This window comes from Chiloscyllium plagiosum, unplaced genomic scaffold, assembly GCF_037043375.1.
Source record: "Chiloscyllium plagiosum isolate Xiang-an unplaced genomic scaffold, Cpla_swu_hap1 HiC_scaffold_35, whole genome shotgun sequence".
In the NCBI taxonomy this organism is placed as follows: Eukaryota; Metazoa; Chordata; class Chondrichthyes; order Orectolobiformes; family Hemiscylliidae; genus Chiloscyllium; species Chiloscyllium plagiosum.
Window position 1 is genome coordinate 13,650,538 of NW_028270173.1, and position 16,337 is coordinate 13,666,874.

General features: G+C 44.5%; 1 protein-coding gene across 6 annotated transcripts in view; it reads right to left on the reverse strand.

Moving 5' to 3' along the window:
- LOC122541549 (zinc-binding protein A33-like) overlaps nucleotides 1-16,337 on the reverse strand; it is a 54,842-nt gene that overhangs the window by 37,060 nt on the left and 1,445 nt on the right. For 4 of the 6 annotated variants that reach the window (XR_015753027.1, XR_015753029.1, XR_015753028.1 and 1 more), the window contains exons 2-5: nucleotides 7,912-8,471; nucleotides 7,402-7,635; nucleotides 6,857-6,879; nucleotides 5,624-5,739 (exon numbers count right to left, since the gene is read on the reverse strand). Coding sequence is in view for 3 of the 6 variants with exons in the window: in XM_087979273.1 (XP_087835399.1) it covers nucleotides 5,624-5,739; nucleotides 6,857-6,879; nucleotides 7,402-7,635; nucleotides 7,912-8,322 (784 nt within the window). In the remaining 3 variants the exon portion in view is untranslated. Of the gene's footprint in view, nucleotides 1-5,623; nucleotides 5,740-6,856; nucleotides 6,880-7,401; nucleotides 7,636-7,728; nucleotides 7,825-7,911; nucleotides 8,472-12,597; nucleotides 13,148-16,337 lie in introns of those variants that run through there. The other 2 variants (XM_087979274.1, XM_043678378.2) reach the window with 2 other exon arrangements.

The window sequence follows — 16,337 nt, forward strand, 5'->3', positions numbered from 1 at the left end:
CCATCTTCTTCCTCAGCCAAGCATTGCCCAGCATTGATATTGTCAGAGCCCTGGACTGGATCCGCACCATCTCCGGCACTTCAGTTCTCTTTCCACCTGACACAGTGATAGGGTACCCCTTGTCCTTACCTATCATCTCACCAGCATCCACGTCCAGCAGATCATCAGACACTACTTCCAGGACCTCCAGCCAGATCCTACCACCAGACACACATTTGCCTCCTCTCCCATAACCAACTTCCAGAGGGACCGTTCCTTCCGGGACACTATGGTCCACTCATCCTTCACTCCCAACAACCACCCACAGCCCCATGATACTGCCCCCCTGATACTGCTGAAGGTGTAAATCCTCCCTCCTCAATATTTAAAGGGCCCAAACATACCCTCCAGGTGAAGCAGCACTTTACCTGCACTTCCCACAATCTAGTCTATTGCATTCACTGCTCACAATGTGGTCTCCTCTCCATTGGAGAAATTAAATGTACACTGGGTGACTACTTCACAGAATATCTACATGCTGTTCACAAAAAAAGACTCTGAGATTCAGCTGCCTTCCACTTTAAAGCACCACTCTGTTCCCTGTCCCTGTCCAACATCTCTGTCTCAGGCTTGCTGCAGTGCTCCAGTGGAGCTCAGCGCAGGCTGGAAGAACAACACTTAATTTCCACTTGGGGACCCTGCAGCTCTCCGTACTCAATAGTGAGGTCAATCATTTTAGGGCCTGAACTCTCTTATGTCCTAGCTCCCTACCCCACAAACCCAGCTTTGCTATCACATAGTCAGCCATTATATACCACCTATTGTTAGGCACTAACTGTCTCCATTGACAGTTATTCACCCTCCTAGCCTAATCATTATCCACTCCTTTGATTTTCTAATGTTTTTCTCACACTTTGGGGTCTATCCCACCTATCGTTTACTCATTAGGCCCTCCCCCCACCCTATTTTCTGCATATAAACTGACATTTTCCAAGCTACCATCAGTACTGAGGAAAGGTCACTCAATCTGAAAGGTGAATGAAACTATTGAGGAGCAGGTAAGCATGCTGGAACAGATAGAGATTGAGGAAGCTGATGTGTTGAAAATTTTGACAAACATTAAGATTGACAAGTCGCCAGGGCCAGACCAAATTTGTCCTTGGCTGCTTTGGGAAGCGAGAAATGTGATTGCTTCGCCGCTTGTGAAGATCTTTGCATCCTTACTCTCCACCAGAATCGGACCGGAGGACTGGAGGGAGGCAAATGTAACTCCTCTCTTCAAAAAAGGAAATAGGGAAATCCCCGGCAATTACAGACCAGTCAGTCTCATGTCTGTCATCTGCACAGTGTTAGAAACGATTCTGAGGGATAGGATTTATGACCATCTGGAAGAGCATGGCTTGATTAAAGGCAGTCAGCATGGCTTTGTGAGGGGCAGGTCATGCCTCACAAATCTTATTGAGTTCTTTGAGGATGTTTTTAGACAAGTTGATGAGGGTCGAGCGGTGGATGTTGTGTATCTGAACTTCAGTAAGGCATTTGATAAGGTTCCCCATGGTAGGCTCGTTCAGAAGGTCAGGAGGAATGGGATACAGGGATATTTAGCTGTCTGGATACAGAATTGGCTGGTCAACAGAAGACAGCGAGTGGTAGTGGAAGGAAAATATTCTGCCTCGAAGGCAGTGGTAAGAGGTGTTCCACAGGGCTCTGTTCTTGGGCCTCTACTCTTTGTAATTTTTATTAATGATTTGGATGAGGAGATTGAAGGATGGTTTAGCAAGTTTGCAGACGACACAAAGGTTGGAGGTGTCATTGACAGTATAGAGGACTGTTGTAGGCTGCAGCGTGACATTGACAGGATGCAGAGATGGGCTGAGAGGTGGCAGATGGAGTTCAACCTGGATAAATGCGAGGTGATGCATTTTGGAAGGTCGAACTTGAAAGTTGAGTACAGGATTAAAGACAGGATTCTTGGCAGTGTGGAGGAACAGCGGGATCTTGGTGTGCAGGTACATAGATCCCTTAAAATTGCCACCCAGGTGGACAGGGTTGTTAAGAAAGCATATGGTGTTTTGGCTTTCATTAACAGGGGGATTGAGTTTAAGAGCCGTGAGATCTTGTTGCAGTTCTATAAAACTTTGGTTCTGGTCGCCCTATTATAGGAAAGATGTGGATGCTTTGGAGAGGGTTCAGAGGAGGTCTACCAGGATGCTGCCTGGAATTGAGGGCTTATCTTACGAAGAGAGGTTGACTGAGCTCGGACTTTTTTCACTGGAAAAAAAGAAGGAGAGAGGGGACCTAATTGAGGTGATAATGAGAGGCATAGATAGAGTTGATAGCCAGAAACTTTTTCCTAGAGCAGAAATTGTTAACATGAGGGGTCATAGTTTTAAGCTGTTTGGCGGAAAGTATAGAGCGGATGTCAGAGGTGTGTTCTTTACGCAGAGAGTTGTGAGAGCATGGAATGCGTTGCCAGTAGCAGTTGTGGAAGCGAGGTCATTGGGGATATTTAAGAGACTGCTAGACATGCATATGGTCACATAAATTTGAGAGTTCGTACATTAGGTTTACCTCACAGGAAGATCAATGGTCGGCACAACATCGTGGGCTGAAGGGCCTGTTCTGTGCTGTACTGTTCTATGTTCTATGTTAACACTGATTTCTCTCCACAGATGTTGGCAAACCTGCCAAGCTTTTCAAACAATTTCTGTTTTTGTTTCTCACACAATCCCCATTAGATGTGTGCCTGTTAGAACATAGAGGCCCTTTGGCCCACGATGTTGTGCCGAACATTTGTCCTAGCTTAAGCACCCATCCATGTACCTATCCAATTGCCGCTTAAAGGTCACCACTGATTCTGACTCTGCCACGCCCACAGGCAGCGCATTCCATGCCCCCATCACTCTCTGGGTAAAGAACCTACCCCTGACATCCCCCCTATACCTTCCACCCTTCACCTTAAATTTATGTCCCCTTGTAACACTCTGTTGTACCCAGGGAAAAAGTCTCTGACTGTTTACTCTATCTATTCCCCTGATCATCTTATAAACCTCTATCAAGTCACCCCTCATCCTTCGCCGTTCCAATGAGAAAAGGCTAGCACTCTCAACTTATCCTCGTACGACCTATTCTCCATTCCAGGCAACATCCTGGTAAATCTCCTCTGCACCCTCTCCAAAGCTTCCACATCTTTCCTAAAGTGAGGCGACCAGAACTGCACACAGTACTCCAAATGTGGCCTTACCAAGGTCCTGTACAGCTGCAACATCACCTCACGACTCTTGAATTCAATCCCTCTACTAATGAACGCTAATACACCATAGGCCTTCTTTCAAGCTCTATCTACCTGAGTGGCAACTTTCAAAGAGCTATGAACATAGACCCCAAGATCCCTCTGCTCCTCCACCTTACTAAGAGCCCTACCATTAACCCTTATTCCGCATTCTTATTTGTCCTTCCAAAATGGACAACCTCACACTTGACAGGGTTGAACTCCATCTGCCACTGTTCAGCCCAGCTCTGCATCATATCTAAGACCCTTTGCAGCCGACAACAGCCCTCCTCACTATACACAACTCCACCAATCTTCGTATCGTCTGCAAATTTACTGATCCACCCTTCGACTTCCTCTTCCAAGTCATTAATAAAAATTACAAACAACAGAGGACCCAGAACTGATCCCTGTGGAACTCCATGTGTAACTGGGCTCCAGGCTGAATATTTACCACCTACCACCACTCTCTGACTTCGACCGGTTAGCCAGTTCTCTATCCACTGGCCAAATTTCCCACTATCCCATGCCCCCTGACTTTCTGCATAAGCCTACCATGGGGAACCTTATCAAATGCCTTACTAAAATCCATGTACACTACATCCACTGCTCTACCCTCATCCACATGCTTGGTCACCTCCTCAAAGAATTCAATAAGACTTGTAAGGCAAGACCTACCCCTCACAAATCCATGCTGGCTGTCCCTAATCAATCCAGATACTCATAAATCCTATCCCTCAGTACCCTTTCCATTACTTTGCCTACCACCGAAGTAAGGCTAACTGGTCTGTAATTCCTGGGGTTATCCCTATTCCCTTTTTTGAACAGGGGCACAACATTCTCCACTCTCCAGTCCCCTGGTACCACCCCCGTTGACAGTGAAGATGAAAAGATCATTGCCAACGGCTCTGCAATTTCCTCTCTTGCTTCCCACATAATCCTAGGATATATCCCGTCACGCCCGGGGGACTTGTCTATCCTCAAGTTTTTCAAAATGTCCAACACATCTTCCTTCCTAACAAGTATCTCCTCTAGCTTACCAGTCTGTTTCATACTCTCCTTTTGAACAATATGGTCCCTCTCATTTGTAAATACTGAAGAAAAGTACTCATTCAAAACCTCTCCTATCTCTTCCGACTCAATACACAGTCTCCCACTACTGTCCTTGATCGGACCTATCCTCGTTCTCGGCATTCTCATGTTTCTCACATATGCATAAAAGGCCTTGGGGTTATCCTTGATCCTACCCATCAAAGATTTTTCATGCCCTCTCTTAGCTCTCCTAATCCCTTTCTTCAGCTCCCTCCTGGCCATCCTGTATCCCTCCAACGTTCTGTCTGAACCTTGTTTCCTCAACCTTATGTAAGCCTCCTTCTTCCTCTTTACTAGACATTCAACCTCCCTCGTCAACCAAGGTTCCCTCACACGACCATCTCTTTCCTGCCTGACAGATACATACATATCAAGGACACGTCGTATCTGTTCCTTGAAAAAGTTCCACATTTCAACAACATCCTTCCCTGACAGCCTATGCTCCCAATTTATGCTCCTCAGATCCTGTCTTGCAGCATCATATTTACCATTCCCCCAATTGTAAAACCTACCCTGTTGCACGCACCTATCTCTCTCCATAACCAACGTGAAAGTCACAGAATTGTGGTCACCATCACCAAAATGCTCACCCACTAACAAGCCCATCACTTGTCCCGGTTCGTTACCCAGAACCAAATCCAATATGGCCTCCCCTCTGGTCGGACAATCTACATACTGAGTTAGAAAAGCTTCCTGGACACACTGCACAAACACAGCCCCATCAAATCTACTTGATCTAAAGAGCTTCCAATCAATATTTGGGAAGTTGAAATTGCCCATGACTACTACCCTGTGGCTTCTGCACCTTTCCAAAATCTGTTTCTCCACATTTCTGCTGGGGGGCCTATAGTAAACAGCCAACAAGGTGACTGCTCCTTTCCTATTTCTGACTTCAGCCCATACTTCAGATCCCCCTCGAACTGCCTTTCTGCAGCCATTATACCATTGTTAACACTGTTAACACTGGCGCTTTAATATCAGTGTCTTCCTGATATTATGAGAAAAACTGTTCCTCCAATGTCACTCCAGATGGAGCCAGCCCACTCTCCTCTCAAAATCCTGTTTCCGTGCTCTATTCCTCTGGTTGGACAGAACCCTTCACTGCTCTGACACACAGCACTGATGGCTTCAGACACTTATCCAAATGGACCCACAGAAAGTACAATGTTTCCAGGGAGCCTTTCCCAGAATTAACAACTAGTGATGTGAAGATGCAAACTGGGGCCTTACAGCCTCTGCACAACTGGATCTATCATCATGAAAATGAACACACGTGTTTACCTGGGTGAATGGTGTGTATCATTTCTTTCCAGACTATGTACTGTAAAGGGCCAGTGAACTGCCTGAGAGACAGAGAGGCACCAGCAGCTGAGAGATTATTCCGCTCATCACTAACCCTGTAAACATTAAACAGTTGTTGTAATAAATTCTGCTTTGTTTGAACATTCATGAAATTATTTAAACATTCAAGCTTTCAGCATTGTTTGTGTTTGAGTGAAGAGGCCAGAAAGTGAAATGTTCATCTTATTTTTGTAACTGATCCAAACAGAATTTGATAATGCAAGGGCAAGGGTTGGAAACTCTCAGGTCCAGAGAAAGGCCCATGTCCTGATAAGAGATCGGGTAATGAGACATCATCCACCATGGAGACAATAAACATTCTCTCCATCCCCTTGCTGTATTATAAACAGAACTTGTGAAGCAGAGACAAAGAAACTGAAACATCTAGATGCTTTGTGTCCAACTATGCAAGACATGAGTCCCCCAACCCTTCGAAAATGCTGCTCCTCTACTTCCGGCCTCTTGACCATCTCTGACTTTAGTCTCTCCCCCCATTGGAGGTTGGACCTTCAGCTGCCAAGACCCTCAGCTCTGGAATTCCTTCCCTGCGCCTCTCCATCTCTCTATTCCTCTTCCCTCCTTTAAGATGCACTAAATCCTGCAAAAGTTATTTGCATTAATATCTCGGTGTCATTTTTATTTTATTGATTTCTAAAGCTCCTGTGAAGCAGCTCAAGACATTAGAGGTGCTCATTAAATACAGAAAAGTATTACAGTGAAAAGGTTAAACAGTGAGTTTGCATTCTCAAAGTACACCCTATTCTCCCTTTAAACTCTGGCTGTCTCGGGTCAATCAGGAGCCATGCAGGGACAGGGACGGTCATTCCCTGGAAACATGGGCCGTGTGTCTCTCACAGGGTCAGGGGGAAGGTCACAGTCACACAAACAGTCCAAACAGTGATCACTTCCAGCCTGAGAACCAGGTTGTATTATTTACAAGCATCTTGTCATTGTTTACAATATTGTTGAACAGTTTTATCAAAGCTAATACTGTTTCAATCTGCAATAAGCTTCTTCTTAGAAAAACACTTGTGTTTGAATCATAACCAGAGTTATTGTCGTCCGATAAACGATCCTTTAAAGCAGCGACAATAATCAGGCGATAAACTATAATAACCGGCCACTGAGTTATTGAGCAAACTGTGCAGGGTTTCAGTAAAGAGCATGTCCTACCTTCTCTTCCGACAAGCTTCCTCCTGAAAGAAATGAATCACAAACAGTGAGGATGGCAGTAACAGATTTCGGGAGGAGACAGACAGGATGCTGAAATGAGCAGACACAACACGGAAGTGTAAAGTGATAACATTTTGGAAGGAAGATTGAGGAGAGGGTAAAATAACTGAAACTGCCCATCAGTCCCGCTCACGGACACAGTGACTCTCACACTCCCACTGCGCCAGACACACTCACACACTCTCCACATGGAACTAGAACTGGATTCCAATGGGAGTTCCAGGAGATAATTAAACTTTGGGAACACGGACATAATAATTAAGCAACGACCAAGATAACAACACATTCCCGGGAGGCGTCGGTTTTCCTGAGATTCTGCAAACAGTGTGGGGACAGTTAGTTCTGTGACATCAGAACCGTCCAGGAAGAAATTCAATGTAATTCCTTTTTTTCAGTAATTACTACATCAACGTAACAATTATCACCAGCTTTTTTTTGTAACTGGGTGAAATTTCCATTACCTAACCTGGAATATATTCCCTCACCTTCAGAAAGATCAGCTCGTCTTTTTGTTCCATCTGTTTCTGCAACTTTGAGAGTTCCTCTTCAATAGAATTTAAATTCTCCTGAATCTCTCGAAGGTTTCTCTCCATTGGTTCTACAACCCTCTCCTCTTCTTCCCTGAGATCTCTGAGTAAACGCTGTTCTTTCTCAGTGAGAATCTGGTGCATTTTAGTGAACTCGGATGTGATGTGGGTCTGCAGACTGCTCGCCTGTTCCTACCAAATGAAATGTGAAACCTCATTAATGTCCCGCGATAAAGGGAACAAAACTAACCGAGATCCCAGAGAATCAGCACAGGGAGAGCTCACCCTCACTTCGGAAATCTTCCGTTTCTGGGTCAGTTCTGTTTGTAGAACCGCCGATCTCTTCTCTGTGAGAGAATCTAAGGAAGATTTCAGCTGATCCTGGGATTGGGAGAGATATTACAGAATTAATGTGCCAGAACACAAACGCATAATAAAGCCCTTAGTTTAAAAAAAAATCCCTTTTACCTTGTAAGACTCAACAGCCTCATTGATCGGCAGGAAGCGGTGCTCTCTGTGTTCCCGCGAATCTCTACAAATCAGACAGATCAATTTCTTGTCAGTTTCACAAAACAGTTTTAGATCTTCCTGATGTTTCTCACAGTGAGGTTTACTTTTCTCCTCTTTCACTTCCAGTTTTAAATTTCGAGTCTCCTCGGTCAGATTCGCCAAGGCCCGATTTACCCTGAGGTTTCTTTCCGGAAACTTCTCTCGACATTGCGGGCAGGAGTTTATCCTCATGTTTTTCCAACTCTGGGTGATACAGGAGCGGCAGAAGTTGTGTCCACACTCTAGTGTAACCGGGTCGGTGAAGAAATCCAGACAAATAGGACAAATAGTCTCCTCGGTCAGTCTCAGGAGCTGCTGTCTGGAAGCCATATTCACCCTCAGCACTTCCTGATTCAAACCGCTTTCAGTTTCAATGTGGCTGCGCTGGTCAACACATTCAGTTTAATCACTGACTGACAGATTTCACTGGAATTGTCAGCGAAGAATCACTAGTAACTATGTTTTATCAAGACTTTGACCTGGAAAACAGTGAAAAACAATATTTTGAAGGAGATACAGGGTTAGAACGCCGCGGGGTCTTTGACCCCGGCCCGGGAAGGTGCGGAGAAAGTTGCTTTTGGGGGAGGGGACAGTGTGTGTGTCTGAGAGAGAGAGAAAGAGAGAGCGCGGGTGAGAGGAACAGGTGGAGATGGCGGGGAGCCAGTAGTCCCTGAACTCACTGCCGATCACAGACCCTCTGGTGATACCCTGGGTCAGATCTGGATCCGTGACCTGAATTGTGTGCATGATGGCTGGCACTCAATCTCAAACACAAAGAACTATAAAATGATCAGATGGTTTTGCGATAACAGATGCAGAAATGGGATTCCGAGGTTCTTGCATTTATGTAGCGCCTTTCGCAACAATAGTCCATAACTAATAGGACATGTACAAACTCCACACAGAGAGTCGCCCGAGGCTGGATCTCGGGCGCTGTGAGGCAGCAGTGCGAACCACTGAGCCACCGTGCTGCCCTCCAACAGTCTGGTCATCCAACAGTCCTCACACTGAAAAGGATAGACCGATTACCCATTTCATTTTCCGATTGTACTTTTCAGGATTGTACTTTGTACACATTGTCCGCTCGTTTTCCTTAGATCATTTCTTAGGTTATTGTCTGGGATGTATTGAGGCGTTGTATGAACGCAGCCTTCTCATTGTTACACCTTATTGTCCAACAGGTTTGATAAAGATCACAAACTTTATGCTCCTTCGTTCACCTGACAAACTCAGAAAGCTTGTGATCTTAAACAAACCTGGTGTCATGTGACTGCAGATTTTGTCCGCCTCAATGCAACACTCGGACCTCCTGACATTGTTACGCGTTGCACGGCTGCCACCTGTCGGCTGAATCACAACACGGCAGTAAAAAAGCTCGAAACGTGAAAGTTTTGATTGTTAATGCCCACAATGGGCTGAATGGCCTGCTTTTGTCGGTCAGATAGTTTCTGTGGAGAAAGTGAGGACTGCACATGCTGGAGATCAGAGTCGAAGAGTGTGGTGCTGAAAAAGCACAGCCATTCAGGCAGCGTCCGAGGAGCAGGAGAATCGACGTTTCGGCATAAGCCCTTCATCAGGAATGAGCTCATTAATATTAATATTCCATTCCAATGATACTACAATCCTGTTCTTGTAAATTCTATGTCGTGTGATTCTGCTCCACAACCACCTGATGAAGGAGTAGTGCTCTGAAAGCTAGTGCTTCCAAATAAACCTGTTGGACTATAACCTGGTGTTGTGTGATTTTTAACTTTGTCCACATTAAAGAGAGAACATGTTAACATTTCGTTGGAAGGACGGCAGCTCCGACAGTGCATCGTTCCCTCAGTGCTGCAGTGAACTCCCAGCTTTGGTTTCAGTGCTGAAGCCCTGGAGACCTGAACAGGTTTTCATCACAAACCCCAGTCTGAGAGCCTGTGAAGTGGAGTAGGGTGTTTTTAAACTGAAATTAGTTAATTAGTTGATCTAAGAAGAAGATATTAAATGTGTTGCTTCTTATTTTTGCACATTTTTTTTTCCCAGAGGTTGGATTCTGACACGGACCCTGAGCGAACCGCTTGGACAAGCACAAAGTGGAGAGCGCAGATCTAACTCGTGAAGAAAGAGTTGTAAAGTTATCAAATTGTCTCCCAATTCACCGGTCTCTCCATTTACTGTCTCCCAGCTAGACTTATCACGAAACCTCTGAGGCCATTTAAAAAAATGTAAAACAGGAAGAACTACTCATTACTGACGGAAAGTACTTGATAAAATTCTATGAGTGGCAATGATACAAGCTGTTAAAAGCATCAGCTAACTACTAAGACTATTACAAAAATCCATCCTGTCCCCATCACGTCAAAATTTAAACCTGAAAGACAAGAGAAAAAGTTAGTAGTGGAGGTTAGATCTTTGGTTGAGTATAGAAAGAAGGTCAGCTACGTGGCTGGCCTCAGAGTATTTGAATCTTAGGCTAACTATTCCAACCTCCAAGTGTGCGAAACCCCTCTGAGCAGCTCTGCCACAGCTTGGTGATGACAGAGCATAAGCATTTGAAAGAGTGACTGAGTTGAGTTGGTTCCTTCTTCGCGGCAGTCTCCTCGTAGTAACCTACCAATCACTCCTGAAAGGGCTCCAACCAGAAAATGATCTTCCAGTTCACCCTTTTCTGCTCCAGTCACGCCTACCTGGTCTCCGCTTCAAGCAGTGACCTCATGGTTCCTTACCAAAGGGGCACTCACTGTGTGTCTCCTCTCTGGGAACAAGCCTTTCTCAGAACTCACTGCTCAAGCTCTAAACATTCACTAAACACACCAAAGGGCTGCAGGATTTAGATTTACGAATCTGTCTCATGTTTCCCGCTCGAGGTTTTTAAAATTTCAAAAGTATACATGTGACATAAAAATATGCACGCACAGCCACTTAAGCCATTCAGGTCTGTCCAGTCTTTGGAGGACAAAGACTTTCCCAACAGTTGCAACAAACAAACCATGGAGTTTCTTACATGTTAATTATACTGTTTACTGGAGGTCCCAGGAGGGTCCGATAACTGAACGATCCCATTTTAGTTTGGACAAAAGGACAGATTCATTGAGATATACAACATGGAAACAGACCCTTCAGTCCAACTTGTCCATGCTGACCAGATATCCTAAATAAATCCAGTCCCATTTGCCACTGCTTGGCCCATTTCCCTCTGATCCCTTCCGATTCATCATTCCATACATGCACCATCCTCTGTGTAAAAAAAGTTGCACCTTGGGTTCCTTTTAAATCTTTCCCCTCTCACCCTAATCCTATGCTGTCTAGTTCTCGATTCACCCAACTCAGAGAAAAGACCTTGTTGATTTACCATATTGATGCCCCTCCTGATATTATAAATGCCCATAAGGTCATACCTCAGCCTCTGATGCACCAGGAAAATCAGCACTAGCCAATTCAGCATCTCGCTATAGCTCAAACACTTTGACCCTGGTAATATCACTGCAAATCTCCTCTGAACCCCCTCAAATTTCACAACATCTTTCCCACAGGATAGAGACCAGAAATGTACACATAATCCAAAAGTTACCTTACCAATGTCCTGTACAGCCAAAATATGACCTCCCAACCATTATACTCAGTGCAATGACCAATAAAGGGAAGTATACCAAATGCCCCCTTTGCTATCCTGTCTACCCGTGACTTCACTTTGAAGAAGCTATGAACATGCATGCCAAAGTCTCTTTGTTCAGTAACACTCCCCAGGACCTTATTATTAAGTGTATAAGTCCTGTTCTGACTTGCCTTTCCAAAATGCAGCACTTTACATTTATCTAAATCAAACTCCATCTGCTACTTTTTGGTCCACTTGCCTTCTGTGACTCTAAGTGGTGACATCAATTCCCTGAATAATTGAACTATAACATTCCTACTTTTATAAACAAAAAGGTTCTGCAGATGTTCCTGATCTAAAATAAAAAAACAGAAATTGCTGGTGAAATTCAGCAGGACTGGTAGCATCTATGTAGAGACATGACATGTGAATGCTGATGATCTATACTATCATGCAATGATACTTGCATTGTTTCCATAACACAAAATGTGGGTCATGTAGTACTGAAGAATTCAATTGATTTTTAGGCCAGTACTTGGTATCTACAAATGGATTCACCATTAAACCCATTTGTATGACCAGGATCAAGCTGAACAATTCATATGCACGACAGCATGCTTCACTCAGCATGTTGTGCTGCAAAACCACTGAGTTCAATAAGATTGAGATTGAGAGCTTCAAGTCACATGCTATGATATGGTGATGATGTGAGTATGCCCATTAAAGATATATTACACTTCTGTTGTGAGACGTAGCACAATGTCTCAATGTTTCCAAAACGATATCCAACATCGGTACACAATATTTTACATAAACACACGATGTTAATTCTGTACCTATACAGATATGTATGAACAAAGTTAACAAGATTAACAACTTGAATTTTGAGGTAATATTTTTGATAGTATGCCCTGATCTGATAATTATATACCCATTTGGAGAGATATGAGTTAGTCACAGTTCCTCTTGGTCATCTTGCTTCTGGCTGCTATCACTCAGCATCATCACACAGTCTTAAGAATCTTAATTACCTTAAGAGTTTTATTCCTTACTCTCTGCATGCCCTACATTGCTCTGGAGTTGGCTTCGGTTGCTTTGCAATGTAGTACAGTGATCAATCATGACCTCATACAACCTGGGTTGTTTGCATATCTTAGAAACCTGCCCTGGTATCCAAATACTTATAACTGGATTTCTGATCCATTCTCTGTGTCTGGTGCTTAATTGTGGTTGTCCTTCCAGTTCTAAGTTGTGCTGAGGATGATTGTCCTTTCCAATAAGTGTTGAACAAACATTTAGCAATGTAATGTGAAAATCCTGTGTTGTTGGTCAACCCTTGAAGCATAAGAATTTGATATATGTACCATAAGTTGTGCTAAACTGTTAATAGTTCAATAATAATATGATATGAGTAACTCCCCAGTTCACATATATCTTGATATGGTTTGCCAGTTAAATGTGTTTCTGTCAGATACTATTGCTCTGTCATGGTGAATAAGCTAAAAATTGAAGTCATTGCTTCAGTGATGGCTGCACCCAGTTTGTTGCTCTATCCACTGAACTATGGGAAATTTGCAAATGTTATGTCACGAGGATGTAATGCCCCCATGTACTGTGAATAAATCTGTTACTACATTTTTTTCCGAAAGACTGAAAAGAACATTGTATGGATGCAAAAACACATTACACTGCTAAGGTAAATCATTTATAGACAGCAGGAGGTTGGACGACCACAATAAGCCAGGTCGCATCAGGATTTGGAGAAGTCAATGTCTCAGGTATAAGCCTTCTTCAGGATGAGGTGGGGGTAAGGTGAGCAACAGATAAAGGGAGTGGGGGATGGGGGAGGGTTTCGGGTGTTGAGAGGGGTGGAGTGGTGAGGTAGTGACAGGTGAACACAGGTAGAGTGTATGACCTGGTTGGCTGATGGGAGGAATGAATCCAGTTGGTAGCTGGAGGGAAGGGTCACACGGAGGAATGGAAAGGAGGGTGGGGGTCTGGAAAGAAATCGGTGAAGGGAAGGGAGGTCAATCATTTGACATGCCACATATACACTCATGAATTATCGGATATCCCCATTCATCCCTAGCCGGTGAAAGATTCATGTGCTGACCTTCTGTATGTTCAGTACCCATGTATTCTTGGTGTAATGTGGACATAATATCTTGGTATAATGCTTTTAATATTAGCACTTTTTTGGCCTTGGAAATTACTTGATGTGAAATGCCAAGTTCATTAACTCTGTCTAGCCAAAATGAGCAAATGTTCTTCAGAACTTCCTTAATACTGCCAGGCCACCCTTGGTTGCCTTTGGCAACTCTTCATGGTGTAGGCAGTGGTTCCAGCGAACATCCCTGTTAGGCCGCATTTGGAGGATTGTATGCAGTCTTGGTTGCCACTTTACCAGAACATAGAACATAGAACGTAGAAGAATATAGCGCAGTACAGGCCCTTTGGCCCTCGATGTTGCCCCAATCCAAGCCCACCTAACCTACACTAGCCCACTATCCTCCATATGCCTATCTAATGCCCATTTAAATGCCCATAAAGAGGGAGAGTCCACCACTGATACTGGCAGGGCATTCCATGAACTCACGACTCGCTGAGTGAAGAACCTACCCCTAACATCTGTCTTATACTTACCACCCCTTAATTTAAAGCTATGCCCCCTCATAATAGCTGACTCCATATGTGGAAAAAGGTTCTCACGGTCAACACTATCTAAACCCCTAATCATCTTGTACACCTCTATCAAGTCACCCCTAAACCTTCTTTTCTCCAATGAAAACAGCCCCAAGTGCCTCAGCCTTTCCTCATACGATCTTCCTACCATACCAGGCAACATCCTGATAAACCTCCTCTGCACCCGTTCCAGTGCCTCCACATCCTTCCTATAATATGGCGACCAAAACTGCACACAATACTCCAGATGTGGCCACACCAGAGTCTTATACAACTGCAACATGACCTCAGGACTCCGGAACTCAATTCCTCTACCAATAAAAGCCAGTACGCCATATGCCTTCTTCACCGCACTATTTACCTGGGTGGCAACTTTCAAAGATCTGTGTACATGGACACCAAGATCCCTCTGCTCATCCACACTACCAAGTATCCGACCATTAGCCCAGTACCCCATCTTTTTGTTACTCTTGCCAAAGTGAATCACCTCACACTTAGCTACATTGAACTCCATTTGCCACCTTTCTGCCCAGTTCTGCAGCTTATCTATATCCCGCTGTAACCTGCCACATCCTTCCTCACTGTCAACAACTCCTCCGACTTTCATATCATCCGCAAACTTGCTCACCCAACCTTCTAGCCCCTCCTCCAGGTCATTTATAAAAATGACAAACAGCAATGGTCCCAAAACAGATTCTTGCGGAACACCGCTAGTAACGGCACTCCAAGATGAACCTTTACCATCAACTACTACCCTCTGTCTTCTTCCAGCCAGCCAATTCCTAATCCAAACCTCCAACTCACCCTCAATGCCATACCTCCGTATTTTTTGAAGTAGCCTACCATGGGGAACCTTATCAAATGCCTTACTAAAATCCATATACACCACATCTACCGCTTTCCCCTCGTCCACCTCCTTAGTCACCTTCTCAAAGAATTCAATAAGGTTTGTGAGGCACCCCATGGCATCAATGTGGGTTTCACCAGTTTCCTAACTTCCCCTCTCTCCATATTATCCCACTTCCAAACTTCCAGGTCGGCACCACCCTCATGACCTGTCCATCTTCCTTTCCATCTATCTGCTCCACCCCCATCTCTGACCTATCACCTTTTCCCCTACCTCAGCTACCTTCCCCCCAGCCCCACTCCCTCTCCCATTTATCTCTCCACCCTCAAGGCTCCCAGCCTTATTCCTGATTATGGGTGATGTAGTGGAGGGTGAGTTTCTGTAGGGTGAGGTAGTGGAGGGTGAGGTAGTGGAGGGTGAGGTAGTGGAGGGTGAGGTTGTGCAGGGTGAGGTAGTGTAGGGCGAGGTTGTGCAGGGTGAGGTAGTGGAGGGTGAGGTAGTGGAGGGTGCAGTAGTGGAGGGTGTGGTAGTGCAGGGTGAGGTAGTGCAGGTCTTCTCTAGTGAAGACATATGTAAAATATCCATTCAATTGTTCTGCCATCTCTAATGGGATCTAGAGGGTTATACTGTAACATTAGGCAATATAGAGGGAGATCACACAATGGGATATAGAGGAACACAGAAGGATGTGGAAACTTTCGAACGAGTGCAGAGAAGGTTCACTAGGATGTTGCCTGGTCCCAAGAGCATTGGCTACAAGGAAAGATTTAAAAAACTAGGATTGCTTTCCCTGGAAAGCTGACAGCTGACAGGAGACTGATAGAGGGCTGCAAATTTATGAGAGGCGCAGATAGGGTGTAAAGTCATGGGCATTATCCCGTGGTTAAACTTTCAATTACAATGGGGATCAGATTCAAGATGAGAGGGAAAAAGTTTAAGGGAGATATGCGAGGCTTGTTTTGCATGCAGGTAGTGGTAGGAGCCTGGAATGCATGGCCAGAATAGGTGGTGGAAGCACGTGGGTGAGGCATCTGGATGGTTACATGAATAGGGAGGGAATAGAGGAATACAGACAGAATAAGGGCACACACCCCAACAAATATACACTGCAAACATGGCACTGCACACATTACCAGTTTAAGGCAGATATTTTTAGTGGCTTATGCCCATCTTAACAATGAACTTCTTGCCGATTAAGGTATGAAATTTCAATTTGATCTGATTCATTATTGCCAAGTGTAC